At 51.6% G+C, this 12321-nt stretch overlaps 1 protein-coding gene across 10 annotated transcripts in view; it reads right to left on the bottom strand.

Annotated features, from left to right (window-relative positions):
• Window positions 1-12321, bottom strand: part of CAMK2B (calcium/calmodulin dependent protein kinase II beta) — a 139732-nt gene that overhangs the window by 18257 nt on the left and 109154 nt on the right. For 8 of the 10 annotated variants that reach the window (XM_084615169.1, XM_084615173.1, XM_084615171.1 and 5 more), the window contains one exon: window positions 2744-2788. The exons of the other annotated variants lie outside the window; for them this stretch is intronic. In XM_084615169.1, coding sequence (XP_084471295.1) covers window positions 2744-2788 — 45 coding nt within the window. The remainder of the gene's footprint in view (window positions 1-2743; window positions 2789-12321) is intronic. 10 annotated transcript variants of the gene reach the window in all.

A 12321-nucleotide genomic window follows, 5' to 3' on the forward strand; every position in this document is an offset into this window, starting at 1 on the left:
AGCCTGAATTCAAGCCAGCGACCAAGGCCCCAGCACCATTACCAACGCTCTGAGCTAGCCAGCCCCTTCAGCGAGAAGAACGTGCAAAACCACGCAGCCAGCCCCGTGCCCGGGCCTTCAGGAGCTAGACGAGACCCATTCGATCACCCGGTCTCCCCCAGGAGCCTTTGTAACAATGCTGCTCCGTATGGCACACTATCCCTCTGTGGCCTCGCTATTCCCACCACATCTTCCATTGCTTGGTAGGCAATCGCCAGCCCTTGGGCCGCAATGTGGCGTGGGGCAATGGAGAAACAGACCCAAGTCCAGTCTATGCCCTGCCATCAGTTGCCTTCCCTTAGAGTAACTGAGACGTAGCTAATTATTGGGCCGATCTGCCAGACTTGCACGGTGGGAAAAAAGCCCTTCTCCCCTTCTCCCGCCGCCTCCCCCCGCAGTAAAATTTTAAAATCATCAAGCCACAGCTCGGCCAGGGAAAAGGCCCTTAAACCTCCCCCTGCCCCCTCAACTGGAACAGAGACGCCACCTTCCCTCTGACCGACACCAGCTGCCAAGTTTGCTGTCCAGGGCAGAACAACCTGCATGGCAAGGCTGCCTGGTGCCACCTGGACAATGAGACAAAAAGGTCTCTGGAGACAATAGGCCAGGTCCTGCTCACTCCACCTTCCCTTGTTCGTTCACTTACGCGGTGAGGAAAGCAGCTAAGAGGCTGCCTGTTTCTCCACCGAATTTCTGCAATGCACGAAGGGGAACAAAACTAGCTCTGTGCTCCCGGTGGTTTCCGTGTGATGTAGAAAGCCCTTTTACCCTGGAGTCTCTGCGGCGACCGGCGACCCAGCCGGATTGTGACAGCACGAATCAGAGCAGAGTGAAGCTCAGTGAACTAAGGGGGAGTGTAAGAATCTCCCCGGCTTTGCAGCCCTTTTTTATCCGTCCCAGAGAACCAAACCAAGGGCATAGACCCGGCCGTTGCAGGGCACCTTTAAGAGACAAGCTCCTTAAAAAGCAACTCCTTACGGATGCTGAGTGACTGGTGTGTCTAGCCCAGACGCTGGGGCAGGGTCTAGGCCCTGCTCCTTTTGTATTCCTCGGGGGGGGGGGCAAAGGGAGCAGAGGAATTACAATGCCCTACCTGGGGACGTACTGGTCCCTGCTGGGCGCACACCTGCCAGGGCTGACCCCAGGTCCCTTGATACACGGCCCGCGCTGGAGACATGCCGTCAGCTATGGCAGCATCCTGCTCTCCCGGCCGTCGACACAAATTAGGCGTTGCTCCCCCTCAATGGGGCTGCGCTGGGGGCAGGTTGATGCCGGGGGAAGCAGCCTGTGGCCCACGGGGTGTTCCCTGAACAGCACTCTCGGCTTGGGATCAATCAAGCCGTGGGGCACTGGCCCCACAGACCAGGGTAAGGGACCGATCAGGCTATTTACAAAAGCTGCACAGGAAGGTGGAAAGTCCAGTCAAGGGGACACTGAGGCAGATACAGCGCTGGGGCAATGGATTAGCTCCGAAGGGCCTGAGCCTGCACACCCTTCGCTGCGAATGCACTGCCCAGCGAGGCAGGAGGCTGCAGTGTCAGACAGCTGGACCAAGCGGGCAGGAGGGGACAGAGGGCAGTGAATTGCAAAGTGTGAATCTGCCTGTGCCCCCTGCCCCGGGGAGTGGGTATGGCCAGATGCGCCGAGGGAATGAGTCGGAAGTCGGGGATGTCAAGGAAAGATAAATCCCTGCAGCGGAGGATGGGTGAGGACGAGATGCAGGCTTGGGCAGAGGTTGGGGCTGTGTGAGAGCAATGGATGAACGTGGCATGGAGGGAGTTTGTCAGTCCTCAGCCAGTCCCATCTCTTGGGCTGTCTGCTCACTTTCCTCTCCGTGGCTGTGCTCGGAGCCGGCTCAGGATCTCTGCTCTCGGACTGGCTCCTCTGGGGTCAGAGCAGAGGCTCCCCACCCCTCTCCCAACCCTGAGCAAGTGCCCCACTTCCAGCTGGCTGCCGGTTGGGCCAACAAACCCACCCCCGCCCCCTGGATAGCCAGACTCCCTCAGACCCCGGTTCTGCGACTATAAACATGGCTCTAGGCCTGTTGCTGCAGGGTGAGGAGAACGCAGAGGGGCAGGCCCAGCAATACACCATGCACCTCTCCCTCCGAGAGGCAGCCAGCGCATGCTCCAAGCACGGACCCCAATGCCCCCGTGGGGCTCTGAACCCTGAGCCACTATGGCTGGAGCAGAATGGGAGGCAGAGCCCCCAGCTGGCATCTCCCCACCGACTTCAGGGGCGTTTGTGCCTGATTGGTAACAGTGCGGATGAGGAGGGGTGGTCCGGGGCGGGATGGGGGGTCATCTCTCGCTGTTAGCAGCAATTCCACAGACCTGGTGGGAGCGAACAGCAAAACTCCCACCGACTGCACTGGGGCAAGGTTTCCCCCAAGCTCCCCAGTGTACATCCAGGGTCTACCCTCCAGCCTGCTCACCCACAGACCCTGCTTCTCTGCAAGGAGGCCGATGCCCAGCGGAAGCGTCTGATGGGACGGCTTCGGTTCAGGGCCAATCTACGCCCCTGGACAGCTCCCCGAGGGGCACCCAACTCCTGTTCTCTTACGCTCCAGAGAGAGACCGGAGCATGCTAAGGAGGAAAAGCCTTAGCCCAGGCTCGGTCCCCAGAGGGGAGAGCGCACAGCTGTGTCAGAACCTATCCAAGCTCGCAACGGGGCCAAGGGCAAAGGAAAGACAGGCACCAGTACCTTAATGCCGTCCACGGGGTTATGGATAACGGTGGTTTGAGGCTCCTATGGAAGAGAGACAGAGGAAGGAGAAGAGAGACAGAAAGGAAGGAAAACAGTCGTCGTTGGAAGAGAGGGAAAGATGGATCAGAAAATGGTGACAAGAACGTGAAGGGGAAGGGGGGAGACGGAGGGGGGACGGACCCAGAAGAGAGCAGGGAGGAGGTAGGATGGAGGGAGAAAAGCAAAAAGTAATTAGTTCAGCAAAAGGCAAATGATTAAAAAAACAGAGAGTGGCAGAGTAAACCAGGAAGAGAGAAACGGGGGGGGGGGGGGGGGCTGGATCTCCATGAATGAAACTGACTCATAGCCCAAGCCATGGCGAGGGCAGCGTGAGCATCTAGGCGAAGGGGGTGGGGAGGAAATGGAGAGCGTGAAGCTGAAATTGGATCGGAGCCCTCTGAGGCAGGGGGGCACGGCAGGAAGGAGGCAGGGCTGCTGGGGATCTGTGTTGCCAGCACCCCGATACAGGCTGCCCCAGGGAGCCCTGCAAGTCCCCGTGAGCCCAAGAGCGGTCTCGAGGGCAAGGCCAGCGCCACTCACAGGGAAGGGGCACCCTGCTCCATATGCCGTCGGGAAGGCAGCTAGTTGCCCAAGCATGGAAGGAATGGCCCTTTCAATGCGCCTGTCTCTGGGGAGCGCTCTCAGCGATCATCAGCCAGCCCAAGTCTCAGCCTTGAAGGAGCCTGGGTCCAGCCAGAGGGGAAGGGCCCTGCCAGCCCTCCAGCCGGGGGATTGTCTTTGCTGCAGCCTTGTGTTCGGGATGTGCGGCCCTCACCTCTCTCAGCACCCAAGGGCTTGCAGGTCGGCGGCACAGAGCTCTAACCTTTGCCGGAACATGGCGGGGTTGCAGGAACTTTACCATGCACTTACCTGGGAGTAAAGGGCTGCCAGCAAAGTCCCTGTGTCTCATCAGCCACACAGCTGGACTCTCTCTGGCTCACATGTGGGTTCATATTGATGAAACAGGTATTGGAATGACCAGAAAACGTCTGCACCATTGAACGCTGGTGAGCTGCTGCCTGCCTTAATCTCACTCGTCATATGCCTGGTCCACCCTGTGGCATAATACTTGAGTGGCTGCATCGTGTGCCTCGGTGGGGGCGCGAATCGGCATGCAGGAGAGGGACATGACGGAGTATGAAGAGCTGCTCTTTCACAGAAATTGTCATGCCCCTTTGGAAAGTGTTCGGGATGTACACGCCCCATGGGCACCGGACAGACGATGGGGGGGTTGTACAACTGGGAACTCCCCACTTCCAGATCATCAACAAAAGAACTCAAGACCCGAGGCTTTTCTGCTCATCCGTGAAGATGAGTCTTGTAAGCAGACTTCTCCCATCAGCTGCATTTGCAGTCAGAGCATATGGCAGGAAGGGGCTAAGACCTAGTTCCTTTTGTTTGGGGTTAACTCTATGCTGCATGGACTTGGGGCGGGGGGCAAGGTGTTTCTAGACAGACAGCAAGAGATCCCCAGGCTGGGTTTAGCCCTAAAGGTCAAATTGTGCTTGCTGATTATAGAAACCTTGTGATGGGGTGTCCACCCGACAGGGCAGAGCAGGTTGTTAGGCTGCACCCGGGGGACAGCCTGAAAAGCTAACTGATGATGAGGGGTAGGCTGAGCTGGTATAAAGCCAGCAAGCTGAGAACAGAAGAGGGCTGGCCGGGTAGGCTGGGAGAGGCTGAGAGCCAGGGCTTGGGCTGGCGGCTGGCTGGCTGAACGGAGCTGGAAATCCAGGCTGAGAGGGAGAAGCAGCAAGGGATGACGAATAGCTTCAGATTGGGAAGAACAGAAAGATCTGTCTCTGAAGGACAGGGAGCAGACGGGGATGGAAACATGAGTAAGGAAAAGGATCGACATCTTATGCTGATGCTGGGAGATGTTAATCCCTTGAAAACAGCAGAATGGATTAGGTGCAATATCAGAGATCTAGGATGAGCTCAAAGCAGGCAAGGTGGCAATTTAGTAGGAGAACGGACACATGAGGAACAGGACGAGAAACTTCCTAAAACTAGAATTTTATGTGCAATAAAAGTAATTTGCCAGCTACCTAAGTTTATGACAGAAGCAAGAGGGGTAACGTACAGGGTTCCACTAGGCACGGCTGAGGATGTAATTAAAAAGGGGATAAGTGAGGATCGAGTGCTGATTAGCAGGAGAGGGGGAGACCATAAGCCATCCACAGCTGTCTGAGTAACATTAAAAGCTGCAACGCTATCTGGTAGGAACTCAGCTCTGCTGGGCTAAACCATATACCCTGGCCCCTTTGCTGCCTGTCAGGGGAAAACGAGGGGTGGTAAACGTGGAGAACACTCATCTGAGAATGGTGGGGGAAGAAAACAACTACAGCGCGGCAGTTGTAAACCCAGCGCGGCGCACGAAGGGTGTGTGGCCGCAGAACAAGCTAGAGAGAGACAGAAAATGAAAACGATCCATAAAACATCCAGCACAGATGCGAACACAAAATAGTCATATCGGAATTTGGAGGAGGAGGAGAAGGAGCCACTGGTACAACCCCAAGCAGTTCAGGGCAGGGAAGATGATATAAGGCGAATTGATGACGCTGCACCGCTTGCAGGCAAAGAGAAGAGGATAGCTTTTATGACCAAAGTGACTAATTGCAGTTTACAGAACAGGGAAGAAGGTGACTGAAACATTAAAAATGACAACAAGAGCGACCGGAAAGTATTTGCATATCGGCAATCTCTCGGTAGACCGCATGCATGCAATTTTAAATGAAGGTAATAATGTAGTTTAAACAACACGGGGTTTTTTTGTTGGAACGCACACAGTTTAATAACACGTGGCCGGGAATGAAAGAAAGCTGGGTTTGAAACCTGGGAACACAAACCTGATAAGATGTGTGGCCAAGAAACATGGTTACTGAGAAAACTCATGTTTAGGCTTTTGGGATATGATGTAATCAGATGTGACGGAGAAATTCCAAGAGGAGAAAGGTCTAAGTTATGTTGGTATCGATGTGCAGAACTTACATTTTGAGTCAATACTGTTGAGATTCCTCTGCAGAATTACAACAGCTTCATACAACCCAGATAAAAAAACGAAACTATCTAGAATTGGAAGAAGGCCCGTATATTATTTGTGGAGACCTTACTCGCCATAATGAATTATGGGGAAGCAGGAAAACTGACTATAATGGCAAAATGCCTGGAACCGTTTCACTGATACGCACAACCTGGTATTGCTCAATTCTGCAGGTTTCACTCGGTGGATGGAACTTTTCATGTTTCGATCTGGGAATTGCAACAAGCAATATGGCAAGGTAATGCAGCTGGGAAACTATGAAGAAGATGGAATGGGAAGTGATCACTTGCCTATGCTAATTACATACCAAGGCCAAGGTAATGTTGAAAACACTGAAGGAATTCCTACCTGGAGGCTTTGAAAAACAAATTGGGAACGCTGAGTACCTAAGTACCAATTGTGTAAGTGATAATCGAGAGGAATTTCATGACAATATAATAAAAGGAGTGGTAGCAGAAGCCAGTCTAGCTATATGTAAGATACCGAATTGCCACAAACTCCGAAATTCAGTTCCTGGTGGAATTAAGATTGTCAAGCAGCAGGTAAAAAAGAAATACGGCATACAAACATGCCAAAAGTACAATGAATAACAAGGACTTAATGAACTGTAAAAGATGTAAAGCAGGGGCACAAAGAACTATTAAAAAGGCAAAGAGAGATTTGGAGAAAGTATTATGGGAAAATGAACAAAGATTCCAAGGATTCAGAGAGAGATAAATCATTTAAACAAATGAATGGGTTACAGAACAAAACCAGATTAGACCTGGACTTAGAGTAAATGATAAAGTTGAATGTTCTAACTCAGGAAAAAGGGGACATTTTAGCCAAAGAGTTCCAAAAAGTTAGGAGTGATCCAAAGCAAAGCAAAGAGAATGTTTGCTGGAGAAAACTGTGATGTAAAGATGACACACTGAATGAAAATTTCACCACACTGGAACTCAAAAAAGCTAATAGACAAGAGGAAAAACACAGCCCTATATAAGATACCATATGTAATGCAATGCTTAAGCACCTACTGGAAGGCATAGAATCATAGAATCATAGAATATCAGGGTTGGAAGGGACCCCAGAAGGTCATCTAGTCCAACCCCCTGCTCAAAGCAGGACCAATTCCCAGTTAAATCATCCCAGCCAGGGCTTTGTCAAGCCTGACCTTAAAAACCTCTAAGGAAGGAGATTCTACCACCTCCCTAGGTAACGCATTCCAGTGTTTCACCACCCTCCTAGTGAAAAAGTTTTTCCTAATATCCAATCTAAACCTCCCCCACTGCAACTTGAGACCATTACTCCTCGTTCTGTCATCTGCTACCATTGAGAACAGTCTAGAGCCATCCTCTTTGGAACCCCCTTTCAGGTAGTTGAAAGCAGCTATCAAATCCCCCCTCATTCTTCTCTTCTGCAGGCTAAACAATCCCAGCTCCCTCAGCCTCTCCTCATAACTCATGTGTTCCAGTCCCCTAATCATTTTTGTTGCCCTTCGCTGGACTCTCTCCAATTTATCCACATCCTTCTTGAAGTGTGGGGCCCAAAACTGGACACAGTACTCCAGATGAGGCCTCACCAATGTCGAATAGAGGGGAACGATCACATCCCTCGATCTGCTCGCTATGCCCCTACTTATACATCCCAAAATGCCATTGGCCCTCTTGGCAACAAGGGCACACTGCTGACTCATATCCAGCTTCTCGTCCACTGTCACCCCTAGGTCCTTTTCCGCAGAACTGCTGCCTAGCCATTCGGTCCCTAGTCTGTAGCAGCATAAGAGTTTCTTTGAAATTATACAATAATATCCGGGAAGAGGAATACTACTGGTGAATGGAAGCAAGCAGTGGTTATACTGATAGGAAAACCTGGCAAAATACACACGAGACCTGATGTGTGTCCATCTACTCTGCAAAATTACAGAAAGAATGATAAATGAGAGCTGAGTAGCGTGCTTGGGAAAAAAAACGAAATTACACACTATGTACAGAGCAGACTCAGGAAAGGAAGATGCACAGCTGATCAGACTGTAAGATTAAAAGCAGAAATACAAAACCCCAGGAGGAACGGAGCATTTCTGAGAGCTGTCTTCTTGGACACGGAGAAAGCATGACATGCAGCGGAGGGAAGGCTTGCCGTAGAAACTACCCAGGACTGGAATAAGAGGAAGAAGGTTCCAGTGGATAAGAGAACCATACAAGTAAAGGTGCGGGCAGCTTTGTCAAACATTTATAAACGTACTAATGACTCTCCCCCAGGGGGTGTTAGCAGCTCAACCCCATTTAACTTCATGATTAATGATCCCCTGGGGAGTATACGGGCAGGAATAGTTATTACCCAATTTGCGGATGACTGTGCTATATAGACCCAACATAGAAGGCTTCCAATAGCTGTGGAGAGAGCCAACGAGACGCTCGGGGTGGGGGTGGGGGGTCAGAATGGGGAGATATGTGGGGCTTTAAGTTCTCCCTCGCTAAAGCTAAGGGAACGATCCTCACAAAGAGGAAGGTTGGGGAGGAACGGAGCCCCCCCGCCCTCTCTCTAGACAGTGCCCTTCGTTTTCAGTTTTTATTTTATTTAATTTCCCCCTGGAATTTACAGGGTTTATTACAACAACAAAAACAGGCAAAAATCTGTGCAAAAAAACCCCAACTATGGGTATTTTTTCCGGGTAAATATTGGGGTTTATTTTGGTGGATGGAAGGACGGGGTGGTGGTGGTGGGGAATATTCATAGGTTAATGCTCTGAACTCCATTCATCAACGTGGTTTGCTGCAGAATTAAAACAGAACTCAGAACACAGTGCCACCTCCGAGGTTCAGAAAACAATAGATCTCGTGAACTGTGTAGCAGTTTCCCAATAAAACCAAGGTTTTTTTTTTATATATTTGAGTGATACAAAAGTAGGGTGAACATCAGAAAAAATGGAATAATGCTTTCTGTAAACCACAGGATTTTTCCGGTAAAAATCGGTTTAAACTGAAAACAAAGGGGCTTATCTGTATAGACAAAATACAAGTAGCTCAACATTTGACATTCTTCGGAGCTATGTTCAACAGCAAACTCATGTGGAAGGGTCATCTAGGTGATATCAAGATTAAATGTAAAGCTAGGATGAAATCTGCTTAAAAAAATCGCTGGGGTATGACAGGGGAACGCCTGGGGGATGACAAGCCTTTAATTCCACTTCTAGCTCAACACCCGTACAATCAGAGCCGAGCCCAAGCTCTGCGAATCGCGTGTGGGGCGAGTATCACAATTCCGTTGTGCGTGCTGCAGGTCGCAACCGGAGAAATGCCGATAAATGGAAGGATGAAATCGTTAGATTTCACCTTTTGGGCGAAGGTTAACGAAACAGAGAAGATCAAAGTACTAAACGACTAGACAAGGACTGCTGGGAATTCAGTCACAAACTCCCAGGGTCAAAAGGTGGGTAAAAGACTTGGGTGAAAAGGAAGGTCTGGAAGAAATTAAAATCTTTAGTCCTGGGAAATCCACTTACAGCTGGACAGATGGCTCTCCACTTGCGGAGCTGGAATTGTAAGAACATAAGAAGGAGCAGGGCTATCAAATATGCCGACTACGATTTATGAGTTTACGCACAGCAAATGGGGTCAGCTTTGCTAAATCTATACTGTCGTTCTAGAGATGATAGCACAGGCAGAGTGCGAATGGCCTTTTTACCCCTGAATTTGGAATTAAGAGATCTAGGAGCCTAGCCAATTTTGCGGCCGTTTGATGGCCAAATTGATGGGTGTACTGTTGGCTATGGCCGTTGTCCTACCTGACTCTTTACTGGGTGTAATGGCGATTAGAAAGGAAGCTTTGGAAAGTAGGAATGACCTATTCAATGAAATATTGTTCTTAACTATGGCGATAACACGATTGGGTGTATCTGTATAGTAACAGTGTGGATTCTGGGGTGTGTCAGGACACTGGGCAATGAAATGGCAATGAAATGGAGATAAAGCTGCAAAAACTGCCTTACAAAGTTGGGAGGTTGAGTAAACAGGGACTTCAAAAGTTTGGTTAAGAGAGAACTTGCAAAGGAACGGGAAGAGCTAGGGTCGCAAGAGAAAAAACGGACAACAGTTCCATGAACTATGTCCTCAACTCGAGGATAACGGTTTATTTATAGCTGCGATAGCACTATGGCTGTACTTCCGGTTTTCAAAGAGCTCACTGTGACTCGAATGGTCATTTATATTTACGAAACCAGCACAAAGATGTGCTGTGTGACACGCACAAAAGTTTAAGACCCAGCTGAGCAGCTGCTAATGTAGGGGGGATTACGCAGACAGAAAGATTCTTTCTTGAGAACCAAGAGGCCGCGAGGTGAAAGACGATCGTCGGAAAGGGACTGGTGACAGCACCAGGAAAGTGGGGCAGCCTTAAAAGAGAATCACTTCGCTTTCCGAAGGATACTGGGCTAGGGGCGAGGATATAGGACTTTGCTGGTGTGAGAACGGCTGCTGCAGCATAAAACGAGAGGAGAAGAAAAAGAAAGATCAGAAGAGGGAGTTGGACTAGGTGACCTCCTGAGGTTCCTTCCAACCCTGATCTTCTATGATTCTGTGAAGAGGGCTGCAGGGAACGTAATCTGGAGTTTGGGCAGGCAAGCCCAGAGGAGGGAGCTGGAAGATGGAGAAGGGGAGTAGAAAAGGGTCCAGGGAGATAGCAACAGGATCTGGGATCAAGTATATGGTAGTTGCTAGACTCTGCAGAGTCTCTGGGCTGGAAACTGGAGTAGTGGGGGTCCCGGGGTCCCCTACCAGCTGCTGGGGAAGTGGCAGTGGACCTGGCCCTGGAGCAGGCATGCAGACAGCTGACCCAGCGTGACTTTGATACCTTCAAGGGTAGGACTGTTACTGACCTGGCGGGAGGGCTGAGTCACAAAAAGAGAGCACCGCAAGTCCAGGAGAGCGAGGGAGGGTGTGGTCGGAAAGCGGTCATGACCTGAAAAGTACTAATCCCCAGACGCGGCCACCAGGAGGCGCCCAGCGGCGACTAAACCCTGTCACAAGCCTATATCACCTTCTGAACCCGACGACTGTGACTCGTGTGTGTGTCTACATTCGCTTGCTCTGCCCTTGTATATAACTCTCTCATTTCCTTTTCCTAGCTAATCCGTCCTCAGGATTGGCTACAAGCGTCTGCGGTGGGAGATCCAAGGTGCAACTGACCCGGGGCAAGTGACTGGAGCTGGGGTAACCTGAATATTGCTGTGAGTCTCGGCAGAAGGAAGGGTCCGTCTATCACAGAGATACACTCACCCGGGTGGCGAGACGGAGCGGCGTACCCCAGGGGACTGGCTGTTACAGCGCTGGAGACGTTTGCACTGGGCCTGGTTGGTTGGTGAGATCTAAGCGTAGAACTCATCGCCCAGCCGGGGTTTGTGCCCTGGTGTTTAACAGTCTGCCCTGCGTTTGGTATCACGCTCTTGCATCACTGCTGGGAGCTTTACACTAGCGTGACTGTAAACTCAGGTGTAGACGTGCCATGAAGGGTTAGCCCTTAAACATGACTGGGAACACATGGGTGTGTCCTGTCCACATTAGAATTTCAAGGCATGTTAGTGGACACGTGTTAGAACGTGATCTGTGCTAGGGGAACCAATGAAAACGATTCCAGGGCTGGACAGAGCAGGGGCACGGACGATCCTCCAGCAACAGGGTGTCCTGGAGAAACAGGCCACTCCATGGGAAGGCCTAAACACAAAGGCCTGCACATTGCACTCACTTATAAGAGACTTTGCTCCCTAAAGGTTTCTGCCAAGAATACAAAATCTAGGAGGCCGAGCCTCCAGCGCTTTGCTCCTTGGGCAGATGCCAAGCTAGGTGTAAGGTGCTACCAAAGTAAACTGGGCGTCTTTATACCCACTTGGCGCTGGTCTAAATGACCGCACGAGGGAAAGCCAGGCCCTCGGACTGGGTGGCTGCCCTGGCAGCCTCCCCTCACTGCAGCCCTGTTCAGTCTCTGAGGCCTGTCCCCGGGATCCGGGCCCGGGGCGTTGTACTGTACAGCTTGCTACGGCCTCTCCCTGCTTCATTTACAACTTCGTGGAGCCCAGAGGAACGTCCTGCTCTGGCCTGTCCGTGACTCCCAGTCCCGGAGGGAGCAGCTGGCAGCAGATCAGGGCTCTGGGTAGCCCTCCGGAGCCAGGACAGCGCGCGGGCTGCTGGACGCTGCGTCAGCCTTGCCTTCCCGGCTCGGTCTCGTCTCAAGCGATTGCCAGCGGTGGCATCTCCCCCGCCCCCCGTCCCCATTCAGCCTCCTTGGCACTAGCCCCGGGATGGCAGCTGGGCCCTGCGCTGAGCGGGGAAGTGTGTGGACCTGGGTAGAAGTGAACACAGCTCACCCTGCCGCTCCTCACCTGGGCCACGGGAAGCTCCGGTAGGCCTAGAGCAGCTCCTGGGACGCTCGCTGCCCCGGGCCGAGGCCTGGGTCAGGAATAGCTTGCTCCCCTGGCAAGGCTTGGCACCCTTCTCCCCAGGCCCGTCCCACCATCCCT

The sequence above is a fragment of the Lepidochelys olivacea genome (genome assembly GCF_965140295.1).
Source record: "Lepidochelys olivacea isolate rLepOli2 genome assembly, chromosome: 26".
NCBI classification, from domain to species: domain Eukaryota; kingdom Metazoa; phylum Chordata; order Testudines; family Cheloniidae; genus Lepidochelys; species Lepidochelys olivacea.